The 16,988-nt window shown below is 39.8% G+C and overlaps 1 protein-coding gene across 7 annotated transcripts in view; it reads right to left on the bottom strand.

Moving 5' to 3' along the window:
* The window catches only part of AIM2 (absent in melanoma 2), a 41,558-nt gene that overhangs the window by 7,173 nt on the left and 17,397 nt on the right, over positions 1 to 16,988 (bottom strand). For 2 of the 7 annotated variants that reach the window (XM_076000268.1, XM_012752366.3), the window contains exons 2-3: positions 5,550 to 5,626; positions 4,230 to 4,517 (exon numbers count right to left, since the gene is read on the bottom strand). In XM_076000268.1, coding sequence (XP_075856383.1) covers positions 4,230 to 4,497 — 268 coding nt within the window. In that variant the 5' untranslated portion in view covers positions 4,498 to 4,517; positions 5,550 to 5,626. Of the gene's footprint in view, positions 1 to 4,229; positions 4,518 to 5,549; positions 5,627 to 7,650; positions 7,734 to 16,988 lie in introns of those variants that run through there. The other 5 variants (XM_076000269.1, XM_012752369.3, XM_012752365.3 and 2 more) reach the window with 4 other exon arrangements.

A 16,988-nucleotide genomic window follows, 5' to 3' on the forward strand; every position in this document is an offset into this window, starting at 1 on the left:
TCTTCCGACGTTCTCCCTTCCTGCCCTTCTGCCCCTGCTTTTATACCCTTGGTAGGTATAAAAGCCGCGGGTGCCCGGGGTGGCTGTGAGCCGCGGGGCCCGGCCCCAGCAGCGTGCCTCTAACCGGCCACGCACAGCACTGGCCCCCGGAGATGCGGAACTCCGGGCAGCCGGCAATCGGCCATATCCCCGGCGTCGACGTTTTCCGCATCATATATACATGTGTCCAACACACATGTGTGTATTTTACTCTGGAAACCTTAATTATTTGAATGAAATCAAACTACCCTCCTTAATAATGCCTATTCATTAAACTTCCATCTCCAATCTATCACTAAGTCGTAATGCTTCTTCCTCCCACATTTCAATTCAATATATTTCCCTTCATTTCCATTTGCATAAGCTAATCAAAGCTACCATTATCTCTCCCTGATGTGTGGCAATAGTTATTCTCCTGGTAGGCAAAGTGGACCCTCCAAATCCAGAATCCAGAAGGATCACTCCAAATTGCAAATTTGGTGTTACGCTCCTGCTTAAAACATTTAATCACTTCTGATTTCTCTTAGAACAAAGACGGACTTCTAATCATGTTCTACAAGGCCTTGCCTTGTGTATCTGCCAAAGGGATCTCATGCTGCCCTCCAGCTGTTCTTTGTACTCTGGCCACACTGGCCTTCTCTCAAGCCCTCATGCAAGTCAACACCTGCTGCCACAGGGCCTTTTCTCAAAGTGTTCCCTCTGACTGAAGACATCTTTAACACCTATGCATTTTTCAGAGCTTAGCTCCAGCGTCATTTCCCTGGGGAAACCTCTTCTGACCAATACCAGTTCTAAATCCTGGCTTAGGTTAAGGCTTTCTGACACACACCCTCAAAGAACCATCTTCCTTTCCATCAGAGTACTTATCTCAGTTTATTACATTCATTTGTTTGCTGTTAAGAAAAAAATCTACCTCCTGCATGAGAGTATAAGCTCTACACAACTTGGATTTGTTTTTAACTCCTTGTTCTATCACCAGAACCTAAGAGAGTTCCTCGTACCTATTAGCAATTCAGCAGATATTTATTGAACGGATAAATGAATGGGTGGGTGGATGGCAGGCTGGTTCCTGCCCAAGACCACCATAATGCAGCTGTACAGTCTGCTTTGCTCCCCCAACTCCATGGTCAGGTTATATTTTATTCTGAAAAGCCACACTCTAGTCCTGATTTTAAGAATACCGTGTAACAAAATGGTCATGTACAATTATTTAAGGCACTCTCAGGCAGAAGAGGGCATGAGAAATTATTAGATGTCATTTCTGGCAGAACTCGAGCAGTTCTGGGCTGAAGTAAAAAGGCAATCACCTCGATTTTATCAGAAAGAAGAATGATTTAATTATTAGACCTAAGAGTAGAATGAGCTGCCTTGTGAGTAGCTTATGAGTAGGTTCTCTGTATTACCTTTCAAAGGGCAGAAACAGGTTGACTTTTTGGCAGGGATACTGTAGAGGGATTTCTGCTCTAGGAAGAAATTAAACTAACCTTCAATGGTATGTTAGTTCCATGAAACTGGCTATTCGGAGAAGCATGCATATAAAATCTCCCTTCTATGTTGACAGTATAGGAGAGAAAACAAGTGTTTAGTGAAGCCAAGGAAATAAACATACCATTCTACCACATCACATCTGCCATTCTCCAACTCACACATGACAAATTTGTGGAAGAGCACATCTGCCCCGTAAACCTCTCATTTTCCTTAATAATCAGGTGCAGATTTTTCATTTATTTCATTTATCATTTTCAACCTTCTATTTTAATCTTACAGGACTTCTCTAGACTTTGATCACAATCTATCTCAACTTCCTTTTTCGAGCCTCAAGCGTCCTCATAGATTTTTGTTTTCTCTTCCCACAAAAATTTCTCCCATCTACTGATTATTGCCTCTGTCTTTACTAAAGATTTCTTCAGGCCGGGCGCGGTGGCTCACACCTATAATCCTAGCACGCTGGGAGGCCAAGGCGAGCAGATTGCTCGAGGTCAGGAGTTCGAAACCAGCCTGAGCAAGAGCGAGACCCCGTTTCTACTATAAATAGAAAGAAATTAATTGGCCAACTAATATATATAGAAAAAATTAGCCGGGCATGGTGGTGCATGTCTGTAGTCCCAGCTACTCGGGAGGCTGAGGCAGTAGGATTGCTTGAGCCCAGAGAGTTTAAGGTTGCTGTGAGCTAGGCTGATGCCACGGCACTCACTCTAGCCTGGGCAACAAAGTGAGACTCTGTCTCAAAAAAAAAAAAAAAAAGTTTCTTCAGCTTTCTCCTGCCTTCCATGGGCTGAGGCTGTGAGTAGGAAAGCACATAGCACTATGGGTGCAGACATGCAATGGCTATGGAGATGCAGCATTCAACAAAGAATGAAAAATGAAACAGAAAACAAAAACTGGTTTCCTATCATAATAGTTATTAGAGATAGCATGGGGCACAAATAAACTTTCTGCATTCAAAGGAGGGCTAAAGATGGCCTTGGATGGAATTTTGAAGCTATAAAGGAACTTAATTGACGTCTGGTACAGCACACAGAGCTGCCAGTCACTCCTGGGTTTCCAACCTGGTCTCACATTGGATCATTCTTAGCTAATTAGGGTAATAAAATCCCAGAATTATTAAAATAGCAAAATGGGGGAAAGATTGCAGTACAAGAAATTTGGTTCTATCCTGGCCAAAAAGAAGAATGAATTCTTTATTTGAGGGAAAAATAAAAGATAAATATCTTCAGCCTTTTTTTGCCAACAACTCCTAGATTCCTGCCTCTTGCCCAGATCGGAAAAACAGGACTGTGGTTACTTGGATGCAATTATGTATAGTTGCTGCCATCTTGTGGCCATATCTAAGAACTACTACACCTTCTAACCAAATAGCCTGGGAAAATATTAATAAAATGACACATTATATATATATATAATATAACAATAATAAAAAGACACAATAAGTCTTTTCTCTGAACTGCCTTATTTACTACCCAACAGTTTATATATTCATAGAATTATGTCTTTATATAATCATTTAAATGATCTCATATAGCCTTCAAAGAAATAATGTGTGAGAAACCATGTCAGTGATGTACACACACACACACACACACACACACACACTATTTAAAAGCTGTTGTTGGGCTGGGTGTGATGGCTCATGCTTGTAATCTCAGCACTTTGGCAGGCCAAGGAGGGAGGATCGCTTGAGTATGGGACTAGCCTGAGCAAGAGCAAGACCCCATCTGTACAAAAAAATAGAAAAATCAGCCGGGCATGGTGGCTTGCACCTGTAGTCCCAGCTGCTTTGGAGGCTGAGACAAGAAGATCACTTGAGGCCAGGAGTTTGAGGTTGCAGTAAGCTATGATGATGCCACTGTACTTTAGCCTGGACAACAGAGTGAGTTCTAGTTTAAAAAAAAAAAAAAAAGCCGTTGTAATTTTTGTGGTTAAAACTGTTGTACATTAATCCTAAAACTTTTGGAGTCTCTCATTTGGGAGAGTCTTTGGGTGAGATGCTCGTTTGCTCTTTTTAGTAAGTCAGATGTAAAGCCAGGATATACCAATTGCTCTTAGGGAACAAAATCAGGAATTTAAATCAAGTATAGATACTTTAGAAAGAGATGATCAGTGATTTATTGAATAATGTAAAACCCAGTCTTTGTGGGGAGGGGAATTTATATTGTCACCTGTGTTGGAGAGGAGAGAGAATCCCTGAATTAGAAAGACAGGATTATCCCCTGAAGAAAGGAGGACTGTCTGGGGAACGGAGAGGAACAGACAAAGGTGCCTAATATCCCAGTTTCCATTTTCCATTGCTATAATTATGTTATTTTCAAGGCTTCAATAAAATGTGAGAGCAATACCACTGTATGAATGGGGATTGGGGTTGAGACGTTAACGTTGAAATTCTGTGTCCATGTTCACTGCAAGTAGACTGGAGGCGAGACAGGCAAAGTGAAAAGATGATGAGATGGCTAAGTGGTAGCCCCAAGGGCTGGAACAAGAGATGGGAAACAAATGCTGGAATGGATTTGTGGAGTTTGTAACAAAGACTTCCTAGAAGTGATATGCAGCAGGAAGGGACAAAGAGGCAGGTGCACTAAGTTCACAAATTGCAACAAGGAGGGGGGGCGGGGCTTTTCCCGCTGAGGTCAGGAAAGGAAAGGCTGAGGCTTGGCAGAGAAAGGCAGTGGGCAGGTGGGGTACTCCCACATTACCTTTCTCCTTCTCTTCCTGAAGACGTTTTGCCAGGTCCATGTAATTCATCTTCTGGAAAATATTAATGGTCTTCATCACCGCAGACACCACACCGGCAATTCGAATCATCAAGTTAGCTACCTCTATCCTGTTTGCAGTATTCAGTTTGCTCTTAGGGATAGTAAATTCAAACTCATCTGGAAGAAAGAACTTAAACCTAAGCAATTCCTCATCATCGATTTGATCCAGGCCATTCAGTAACAGTATTTCCTTATATTTACTCTCCATTTCACAACGTTGGGATCAGCCTATAAGAAATCGAAACATATAACATTACACACCTAAAGGATTCTACATTCAAAATAAGGCAAGGTGAGTTGTTAATTTAAAGGGAATCTAAACAACATGTTTTCAGTATGGTAAAAGAGATTTGGGTGAAATACAAGCATGAACTTCTTAAGAAAGACAGTCACTATTCTTGGGAAGCATGTCTTCAGAGAGTATACAATGCCTCTGGAATTCTCAGAGAACAGGACAGATTCTCTTCTTACCTTTAATACGGATTTACAGTGGCATAAGTGGCATACAAAACAGTGCCTATACTTGAAGCATACAGTTTGGTAATTTTTGGCACATGCATATACTTGAAGTATAATTAATCTATTTGTTCCTGCGTGGAGCATACTTTTGGTGTCATATTTAAGAAATCTTTTCCAATCTCAAGATTAGAAGATTTTCTTCTATGTTTTCCTCTAGAAATTTTACAATTTGGTCTTTTTCCATTTAGGTCTATGACCTATTTTACATTATTTTATATATGGAGGGATGTATGATGCAAAGTTCTTTTTTTTTTTTACATGGATATGGATTTTCCCAGAATCATACGTTAAAAAGATTATCCTTTCTTTAGAGACTTGGTTTTGTGCCTTTGTCAAAAATCAGTTGTCCAAATATAAGTGGGTCTATTTCTGGGTTCTTTATTCTGTCCATTAATCTATTTCTCCATTTTGTTGCCAATACCACATTGCGTAATGTGATTTTCTATGTATAATATCCAAAATAATATATAAAATATAAAAAATAATTCAATGATATTTCTAAATATAAGATTATATATAAAATGCATTTATTTCAGTAACACTCCAACAAAAAAAATATTGAACAAAAAACACACTTTCCAATAACAGCAAAACTACAAAGTACTTAAGAACACCTAAAAAGATATTTAAGAGCTATAAAGAGAACATTATAAAACTTTATTGAAAGATTTAAAAGACCTATTAAACAGATATATATGTGATATTTTAAATGAGAAGAATCAATAAAATGAAGATACTAACTTTGTCATATTAATCTATAAACTCCGTGCAAAATCTCAAAGGGCTTTCTGTAGAACTTATCAGGATGATCCTAAAACCTAAGTAAATATAGTAAAGACAAAAATATATAAGTTGAAAATGTTTATTAGAAAGCACTATCCTTACTATATATCAATACTTAACATAAATGTATAATCATTAAAACAATATGATAGTGGCACAAAGAGAAATCAACTAATAGATACAGTGTGGAAATAGAACTACACATAAATTAAAAGCATGTTATATTACCAGAGTGGCAATAAAAATCACAAGGAAAGGATGGCCAACTATAAAAAGTGTAAAAATGGGCCGGGCGCTGTGGCTCACGCCTGTAATCCTAGCTCTTGGGAGGCCGAGGCGGGCGGATTGCTCAAGGTCAGGAGTTCAAAACCAGCCTGAGCAAGAGCGAGACCCCGTCTCTACTATAAATAGAAAGAAATTAATTGGCCAACTGATATATATATAAAAAATTAGCTGGGCATGGTGGCGCATGCCTGTAGTCCCAGCTACTCGGGAGGCTGAGGCAGAAGGATAGCTTGAGCCCAGGAGTTTGAGGTTGCTGTGAGCTAGGCTGACGCCATGGCACTCACTCTAGCCTGGACAACAAAGTGAGACTCTGTCTCAAAAAAAAAAAAAAAAAGTGTAAAAATGACAACATATGTGAAGAATAATAATACTGGATCTTTATCTCATATCGTATACAAAATACATGACTAGCTGTATTAAATATCTAAATAGGAACCATAATGATGTTGAAGAAATCTCAAGAGAACTACTCATTACGTTAAGGTAGGAGAGGGTTTCTTAAAAAAGGCACAAAAATGACAACCAGAGAGAAAAATTTTGTTAAATTTGATTGCATTCACATTCTAAATTTCTTTGTAGGAAAAATACACACACACACAGAATAAACAAAGTGAAAATACAAGGCAAGAACTGAGAAGATATCTGCAGTGTATATAACTTCTTTTCCTTATATAGGAATATAAATATAGAGAGAACCATGTATCAGTAAGAAAATATATAGAGAACCGTGTATCAGTAAGAAAAAGATAAATGGTATTTCTGAAAAAATGGGCAAAAATTATGAATGAGCAATCTACTCAAATATCCAATAAATATAAAAGAAGGTGTTTGACATTACTAGTAATGAGTGACTTCCAGAAACAGTGACATAGGAAGACATAAGCCAAAGAAGAAGAGAGGATGTTTATGATATGAAAACAACTGATTGTGAGTTTTAGGGGAGGCTGAATACCCCCATCAGTACAGTCAATGTTAATAAATTCTAAATGATTACGGTTAACATGGCCTTATAATTTTTATAGGCAAGTAAGGGCTGGAGAAGCTCTCCTTACACATGTAGAGTTCATAAGTGGAAACTAAAACCATTATCAGTATCATTCTCAGAATCAGGAATCCATTTGAAATATTTGGAATGAGAAAGCTGCCCAACTGTCCAAGTGCTACTGATGAAAGCAAGGAAGGAAAGTGTCCTTTGTTAAGTATCTACAGTGTGATAAACAGTCAGCTTGGCATGCTTTCTACCTGTCAAAAAGAAACTAGTCTTCCTAGAACCCTTTTGTAGAATAACAATCACATTTTAATCACATTTTATATCTGAGAAAACTAAGACACAGCTATTTCTCTGAAGTTTTTATCTTGGAAATGTAAAATTTGCATTTTACCCCATAATATCTTTTTCCTTAAAAAGTGTTTTAAAGTATTTGTTATAGGGTAAAATTTACACCCAGAGAAAATAGATTCAGATCTGCTTGGTGGCTTCATGACCCCAAGAGTACACACACTGTAGTTTGCAGTGTGGTGCTGTACCATGTGTGACAGCTGACCACGGGATAGTACCTTGCAGTTTACAAAGTGCTTTCACATCACACCTCCAAGATAGAAATGAAATTAAATCTTAGGGAAGCATATAATTATCTCTTAATAAGGATGATAATTCCTACCCCCCGGGTGTAAGGACTCAGTATGGTGTGCCTGACACACACACCAGTTTCCATTTATTATAATCTCCCAATTATGACAGGTTAAATTAGGTATTCAAAGGTGGATGACTTACCTGAGGCCACACAGCTAGTAAAAGGCAATTCAAAGGCCTGAACTCGGGTCTTCTGAATCCAGGCCCTCTGTTCTTTCTTTTTCCAACTGTTGCCTTATCATTCAGAGTATGGAATGATTGCCTGTTTTTTTTTTTTTTGTTTTTTTTTTAAAAGACTGATGTTATTGGCTATGGTCTAGAAGATGCCCACCCCTAAAATATCTAACCCTCTTAAAATTCCAATATTAGCAATTATTTGTTTTGGCTAAATCATTTCTCCCTCTTCACCCTGAATATTTGCACAGCTTGCTCCCTCAACCTATTGGCTCCTGCTCAATTGTCTCCTTTGAAGCTCAACCTTCCCTAAGCACATTTTATAAAATAGCAGACATTCCATTCCTCTCTATTAACATGCACTGTTTTTCTTTCTTCTAGCACTTATCTACTTAGCATTATAGAATATACACTGTTGCTGCTTATTTATTTTTTAATTGTAAGTCTCTACTGGAATGGAAATGCCTTGTGGGCAAGGACTTTGTTGTTCATTGCTGCACTTCTACCTCCCAGAATAGCATCTGAAACACAATAGATATTCAATAAACGTTTGTTCAATAAATATTCATTGAACCAATTCTCTAGGCTTCCCTCTCCAAAAATTTAGCCCTGGGCATCTCAACTTTCTAGGCTCCATTGAATCTATTTGCTTTGATTAATTAAGGGCCAGAGGTGCTTAAACTGGAAAGAATAAATCTCCTCACTGTATATTCTCTAACAGGGATTTCTAAGCCTGAAATAGCAGACAGAGACAAAACCTAGAACAAATCATTGTGCACAACTCACAACTCTACTTATAAAATAATTTCCAAAGAGAGAAAGGTTGAGAAGACATGTTAAAGTCCAAGAGCTTCATGTCAATGTCTATTCAAGGTAAGGAACTTAGAAACTTCTATCCCCAGAGGAAGTAATCCAGCTTCTTTTGGTCCCATGGCATCAACTAACCTAAATTCTAAGAAGGTGTGAAACATGGTGTATTACAGGGAAACTCAAAGTAACTGACTTTTTGTGAAATTCCAAAGTAAGCTGACACCAAATCAATCATGAAGTTTATCTTAATGTACTTCTGCTATTAGATATTTTTTACCATCATTTAATTGATAAATAAAATATTTATTTAGGATATAGTCAAATTTTTATTCTAGTTATCTCAATATATTTTGCAATTGCAAAATCATAGAACACGTAAGTTACTATTAGTAGTATAAAGCTAAGAAGCAATAGCTTGCCATATTCCAAACCCCTGGAGAAGATAGCTACCTGCTTCCAAAGTATTAGGTTATTAAATATGAAATGTCCAGTCACAAATCAAAAGTTTAGTTTATTATATCTCAAACAAGAAGCAGCACAATTAATAAAGTATGTGCCTAAAGTATCGACATAGTTCTGCCATCATAATGGTAGCTTGTTTACGCCAGCAATGAAGAAGCCTAGAGAGTGAGTGGTGATGAGATCATGAAAGGTGTTTTCCACAGCTTGTTGAGAATTAAATATTTTTCCTTGCAAGAAGTGGACCAAAGCCTGGAAGAAGTGGTTGTCAGTTAGTGCAAGGTCTGGTAATATGGCGGATGACAGAGAGTTTCCAAGTCCAGCTTCTATAGTTTGAGCAGCGTTGTTTTTTGTAACATGTGGTCTTGCAAGAGGATTGGCCTGCTTCTACTGACCAATCTCGACTGTTTAATTACAAGTATCCAATTTAGTCCAATTGGTTGTAGTAGACTCTGCTGTAATTGACTGACCAGGTTTCATGAAGCTATGTAGATAATACCAGAGCTGGACCCCCAAACAACATTCATTAGCTTTTTTTGATGAATATTCGGTTTTGGACTGTGTTTCAGCACTTCACTTTCATCCAACCACTGTGCCGAACACTTGAAATTGTCAAAAAGAATCCGTTTTTCATCACATGTAAGAATACAGTGTAGAAATTGTTTGCCTTTATGTCATGACAGCAAAGAAAGGCAAGCTTTGAGACGATTTCTCTTCTGACCCTCATTTAAATTATACGGTACCCATCTATCCAGCTTCTTTACCTTGCCCATTTGTTTCAAATGGTCCAATAGAGTTGGGATAGCAACGTCAAACCTTGCGGCTAATTCATGCGTAGGTTGAGATGGATTCACTTCCACAACAGCTTTCAGCTCATCATTATCCACCTTGGTCTCAGGTCACCCACATGGCTCATTTTCAAGATTAAAATCAGCAGAATGGAACTTCTCATACTATTGACGTACTGCGCATTCATTAGCCAAGTCCTTCCCAAGCGCTTTGTTGATATTTAGAGCTGTCTGCACTGCATTGGTTCCACACAGGAACTCATATTCAAAAATGATACGAGTTTTTGACTTATCCGTAGTTTCACAAAAATTGCTTTAAAAAATATATTTTTGACAGATAATCACAAGCTAAAGACTGCATTTGAAAGAATGAGGATGTACCTTCACAATAAAAAAAAAAAAAGAGGTGTCAAAGTGAAATGTCAGAGATAACAACTGTCAAACTTAGTACTTAAGGAAATCAAACATTCCATACTTAATAACCTAATAATTGCATCTCTGCTTTGCCAGCTGGTGATCACAAAACAGGAATTCCTGGGTGAAATGATTTCATTAATGTTTTACTTTATAAGTCTGCAGAACAGTCAGTCATTTGTCATTAGTAGGGAACCAGGGAGGCCAAGGTAGTAAGCATTTCCTCTCTAACTTCCTACCTTCTCGAATATTAGTAATTCCTTATTTTTCCCCCTCTGACACACATCAGAAGGTATCTTAAACATATTAAGAATATAGGGACATTTATTTGGGTGCATAGGAGTTTCTTCTCTTAGACCAAAGATTCTCAAACTCCAAATCTGAAACTTAAAAAGAACGGAAATTCTCAGTGCAAACACCACCTCACCATTACCTGTAAGTTATTTTCCTCTTCTTAAGTTCTAATTCATTTTGCCCTTATTGCTGAGTAAATCCATGTAAATTATAGATTTTAGTAATCAGAGGTAAGAATTCCCCAAATTGGATGTTTAGCATGGGGCGTTCGGTGATTGCAGCAGTAATGATTCTCATCTCCAACTTTAGAGAGAAATAATGCCGGGGTAAATCCTGAGAGCAAGAAAAGGAAGTCCCGAAGTAAAACAGAATAAAGGAATTATCAATCTAGTAAGGATCCCCAGTGAAGGCATTCTCAAGAATAGTCTTATCTTAGATGAAACAAACAAATAAAGGATGGGGATTTGCAGAGACAAAGGCGGATGGTGGGAAAGTATACTGTGTCCATTACAGCGAGGGTCAGATAACAGTAGCTTAGATGAACCGAAACGTTATTCACTCATATACTCTCCATGAGCCAAGCAATGAAGACGAGATGAATGGTTTCAACGCTAGCTGCGTACCCCTGCACAGAACCCCAGCTGCGGCGTGGAGTAGGACAGAACTGGTCCACGTCACCCCTGAGGCTTGCTAGCGGTTCATTCCCTTCACTGGATACTGGCCCCTGGGCTCATTTCCACTTTCTATCTCCTCCCCGTACCTCTAAGTAGGAATGATATTAAAAAGCATTTAACAAACTTTATGGCATGAGGATTGACCATTAAAACAGGCATTAGCTGTACTTGTCCCTTCACGCCGTCATTCTGCTGGATGGAGGTTGATCAGCCTCAGAGACCGCAACGGAGTGACCAGGAAAAGCAGTGTTCTAGAAGCTAGGAGACAATTCTTAAGGAGATAATATTTGGCACATTTCTGATATAGTAGGGAAAATGAGGGTTGCAGAGATGACATAGGATTAGCAATGTGGAGTCACTGGTGACACTGGCAATAGCAGTTCTGACGGAGAACAGTGCAGAAGAAAGTTTAATTCGAGTGGGGTGGACAGAAAAGGGAGAATCGAGTAAAACCAAGCTTTTTGCTGTAAAGGGACAGAGAAATGTGACGGAGCTGGAGGGAGATCTGGGGCCGAGAGAAGTCTTTTTTGTTCATTTGTTTGCTTTTCTAACATGGGAGACATTACAGACTGTTTTATGCTAATAAGAATGAGCTAGGAGAGAGGGAAAATTGGTGATACAGAAGAACAAAAGGAAAAGCGCTTAAGCAAGTGAAGCCTTAGAATGATTTCTCTTTGAGACACGCCTGGTGAAATAAAGGAAGCCCATCCAGCTTGTCCCCTGTGTGGCATTTGCTATAAAGGAATGGTGACTACCTTCCTCATTCCGGAATTTCTGAATTCCTCAAGGATTTCAAATCGTGTTAACTTGCTGCCTAAGGCTGACAGCTCTCTTGCCAGGCAGACACAGACAGACTCAAATCCTGACTCTGCTATTTACTAGCTGCGTGGCATCTGGTAAATTGCCCATATCTTCAACTGTAAAAACGGGGAAAATGTTACCATCAACATTAAAGGATTACCGTTAGAATAGGATGATTCCATGCAAGTCAAGAACTTTGGTAATAACTGATCAACACTAAGGTGCTCACACAGAAATAATATTCATTGGGTGCCAGTCAAGTGGAGCGGGGTGGTGGGGGTGGGTAAACTCACAACTAATGGAAGTGGAGCACACTGTTTGGGGGAAGGGCATGCTTGTAGCTCTGGCTTGGGTGAGGCAAAAGCATTATTATATGTAACCAAAATGTTTGTACCCCCATAATATTCTAAAATTTAAAAAAATTAAAAAATAACTTATAACAAGAGTAATTGCAAAGAGTAATTACTCAGTCAGAGTTGAGTATCAGTATAAAAAGTGATCGAAGTAAGTATCTAGCAGTGATATTTAGCGACAAATAACAGTTTTACCTGGGATGGGAGGCGGCAACCTGGATTTGAAACTGAGATGAGAAGGGAGGTGTATGTCTTTTAAAAAATGTGTACCAAAGGACAGACTAGGAGGAATACAGGGAAGGTGGAGATGCAAGGTCAGGACGGAGCGTCTTTCCCAGTAGGATGGGAGCACCAGGGCAAGGGATGATGAAGAAACGGTGCAATCTTGGAATTACACCAGAGCATCCCACTGGGCTAGACCAGGGGCTTCATGGGTGGGCCTGGAGCCAGGAAATGAGACCCTTCACTGTGTGAGGAGAGGTATTCTTTATGGGAGGATTCCCAAGTGCTATTTGGGGCTTAAGTTAAGTAAACTGAGTCACTGTCTTGGAGGATAGCTTGGGGACCCTGCCAGGGGAATGCAGTCTTACACATAGGCTGGTAGGGAAACCCCAGTGGAGACTGAAGCATAAGAGGAATAACACCGGCGCAGAGACACCAGGGTGCATGGCTAAAGTGAGCAGAAGAGAAGTAAGCCCATCCTTTCAGAGCTGATGTCCATTTGCTCAGGTTTAAGTCCTCAGAGGGGTGCACAGCACGGGTGGTCTTTCCTTGGTCTTCTTCTCCTGTGCAGAAACCGAGTTCCTTCTCTCCTTTCTGACCCAGCCCCTCCTCGGTGCTCAGCTCCATCACCCGGGTGATCAGCAAACATGTGCCCGCCGCGTTCTCTCCAGAGAGCCTAAACTGGCTGGGAAGCTCCAGGCGGGGGATGTCCACATCACCCGGGTGACTTGGAAAGCCACACAGACTCTGGCATGTCTGAAAAGCTTCACATACACTCCCGACAAACGGCTCCCCGCACCCCCAGGCCCAGAGGCCAGTAGAAACAGGCAACTGGAGCTTGAACTGGCTGAGATAGTTTTGCTTCCCTCTCCCAGCTCAGGAAGAAAATTCTTGTAGAAACATGTCTGATTCATGCCACATAGTTACACTGATTTAAAGAAGGAAGTGACTAAGAAGCTGTAAAAAAAAAAATGACAGTAGATGACTTATTGATATACTTTGTCACTAAGGAAGGGGCCTGGAGGAGAACCTTCTTCTGGTGTTAACAGGCACACTGACTTTACAGGGCATCTAAAAGCACATATATACAGTGCTCCTTCCTAACCCAGACTCCTGACCCCAAATTCAGAGCTTTCAGGGCTTGATTCTGGCCTACAATCTACTTGAGCATCTCGTCTCTCATTCCTTGCCTCAACAATTATGCACTGAACACGTAAGGTATTAGATTCTGAGAATATAAAATTTAATAAGACAAAGTTCCAGATGTTGAGCGGCTCTGCCAAGACAGGGAGGTAAACATGTAATTTAATAGTAACAATGCCACATGATGGTAAGTGTTATAATTAAAGCAAGCCCAAGACGCTGTGGGAGCAGAGGAAGAACACCGAGCCACACTCAGACATTCAGCCAAGAGCTGTGGGGCCTCCTTCACTCTCGGCTTCCTGGCTCACTCCTACACTCTTGCCCGGTGTCAGCTCAAACACCACCTCATCGGTGAGGCTTCCCTAGCCAGTACCTTCTCTGTCTCTTCCCTACTGTATCTTCCCTACTGTATCTTTCCTACATATGGCACTGGCCACTCTCTGACACACGTACATTTTGCTTTTTTATTAGTACTTAAGGAAATCAGACATTTCATACTTAATAACCTAACTGACTCGGATAGCTACACAACTGGGGGACATGAGGCACAAAAGGTTGGAAGGGGAGGCAACATGCTAGAAAAGGTGGTTTAATTAACAGTCTGCAAGGAGAAAAGTGAGATCCCCAAGCTCTTTCCTCCCTGACTCATAAAGCGGTAGAGTGCTGGCAGCCATGTTTCTGTCACAAGCAGGAGGCTAGGGCGTCCCACCATATTCCCTGGTCCAAGAGAGGAAAACGTCCCAGAGTTACTAACATTTGGCTTCTCCAATATAAAGACCCAGGCCCTTTCTTGTTAATCCTATAATGCAACTAACCTATAAATACACCTGGTCCACCCACAAAGAATTCAAATCCGTTTGTGTGTGTATGCACTTTGCTTTCTTAAATATGAGTATTCAGATATAAATCACATTCAGAAAAGCCTCTACTGTAAAAGAGAAGAAAAAAAAAAAAAACAGAAAAGGAACTTAAAAGAAACAAGGACAAAGCAGAGGATAGAAGGAAAAAATATCTATGGTCATCAGAGAGATAGAAGGCACTGCATCAATGAAACAAACAAACAAAAAAAACCAGTGCTAATAAATACAAAAAATGAACACGGTAACGGAAGAGATTTTATAGATATAGTTGCTAAATGTTATAGCAGAAAAAAATTAAGTAAATAGAGTGCTAAAGGATACAGCTGAAAAGCTCTTCCTAAAAGAATACCTAGCAAACAATGAGATGGAAAAACAGGAGCATACAGATAAGAAATATAGAGGTTTATGCCAGGATGAATAATAACCAGCTAATAAGTGTTCAAGCAAGAATGAACAAAGAAAACAGAGGAAGGCAGTTATCAAAAAATAATATCTAATTTGATGAATGAGGGGGCAACACACAAAGGCACATCATTTGGTGGTTTTTTTTTTGTTGTTGTTGTTGTTGTTTTTTTGAGACAGAGTCTCACTTTGTTGCCCGGGCTAGAGTGCCGTGCCATCAGCCTAGCTCACAGCGACCTCAAACTCCTGGGCTCAAGCAATCCTCCTGCCTCAGCCTCCTGAGTAGCTGGGACTACAGGCATGCACCACCATGCCCGGCTAACTTTTTGTATGCATATTTTTAGTTAGTCAAATAATTTCTTTCTATTTATAGTAGAGACAGGGTCTTGCTCTTGCTCAGGCTGGTTTTGAACTCCTGACCTCCAGCAATCTGCCCGCCTCAGCCTCCCAGAGTGCTAGGATTAAGGTGGGTTTTTTTTTTCAGTTTTTTTATTTTTAGTAAACTTTAGTTTTAAAAGCAGTTTTAGGTTCACAGCAAAATTGAGCTGAAAATACAGAGATTTCCCATATATCCCCCTCCCTCACACATATGTAGCCTCCTTTATCATCACCATTCCCACCAGAGTGGAACATTTGTTACAATTGATGAACCTACACAGGCATCATTACCACCCCAAATTCATGGCTTACATTAGGGTTCACTCTTGGTGGTGTACATTCTCTGGGTTTGGACAAACGTATAATGACCTCTATCCACCATTACAGGATCATACAGAGTGGTCTCACTGCCCTAAAAGTCCTCTGTGCTCTCCCTAGTCATCCCTCCCTCCCTAGTAACCCCGGGCAACCACTGATCTTTTTCCTCTCTCCACAGTTTTACCTTACCCAGAATGCCATGTAGTTGGAATTGCACAGTATGTAGCCTTTACAGATTATCTTCTTTCACTTAGTAATACACAGTGAAGGTTCTCCCACAGTTTTTCATAGCTTGAAAGCTCATTTCTTTTTAGTGCTGAATAAATATTTCATTGCCTGCATGTACCACAGTTTGTCCATTCACTTACTGAAAAACATTGTGGCTGCTTCCAAGTTTTGGGCAATTATAAATAAAGCTGCTATAAACACCCATGTGTAGGTTTTTGCGTGGACATAAGTTTTCAGCTTCTATGGGTAGATACCAAGGAATGTAATTGCTGTATAGTATTGTATTTTTTCTTGTAGAGATTGGGTCTCGCTATTTTGCTCAGGCTGATCTTGAACTCCTGGCCTCAAGTGATCGTTCCACCTCATCCTCCCAAAGTGCTAGGATTATAGTCATGAGCCACTGTGCTCAGCCTCACTTCTGATATTAATAATTTGTGTCCCCTCTCTTTTTTCCTTAGCAAGCCTGGCTAGAGGCTTACCAATGTTATTGACCTTTTCAAAGAACCAGCTTTTGGTCTCACTGATTTTCCCTACTGATTTCCTCTACTGATTTCCTCTTTTCCTTTTTTTAAAAAAATTATAGTATTATATTTTATTCAATACAAAAATGTTTACATGCCACAAAAATTATTTCAGTGAAAACTACTCAGGAATGTTATTAAAACACTTAATAACTGGGTTTTTACACCGTGAAATTCTTATGGGCAAATGGAAAATATCTAATAAATACTTACTGCAGTTCTTACTGCATTGAATAGTTTTCAGAACAAAAAGAAAATCTGTAACTCTGAAGACTGTTTTATATCCTGTTTATAGATTTCTTCAAAAAGTATACTTTAAAAATAAATCATGTTGGCTGGACGTGGTGGCTCACTCCTGTAATCCTAGTGCTCTGGGAGGCCGAGGCGAGCGGATTGCTTGAGGTCAGGAGTTCGAAACCAGCCTGAGCAAGAGCGAGACCCCATCTCTACTATAAATAGAAAGAAATTAATTGGCCAACTAATATATATAGAAAACATTAGCCGGGCATGGTGGCTCATGCCTGTAGTCCCAGCTACTTGGGAGGCTGAGGCAGGAGGATTGCTTGAGCCCAGGAGATTGAGGTTTCTGTGTGCTAGGCTGATGCCACAGCATTCACTCTAGCCTGGGCAAAAAAGCAAG

This window comes from Microcebus murinus, chromosome 2 (assembly GCF_040939455.1).
Source record: "Microcebus murinus isolate Inina chromosome 2, M.murinus_Inina_mat1.0, whole genome shotgun sequence".
Taxonomy (NCBI): domain Eukaryota; kingdom Metazoa; phylum Chordata; class Mammalia; order Primates; family Cheirogaleidae; genus Microcebus; species Microcebus murinus.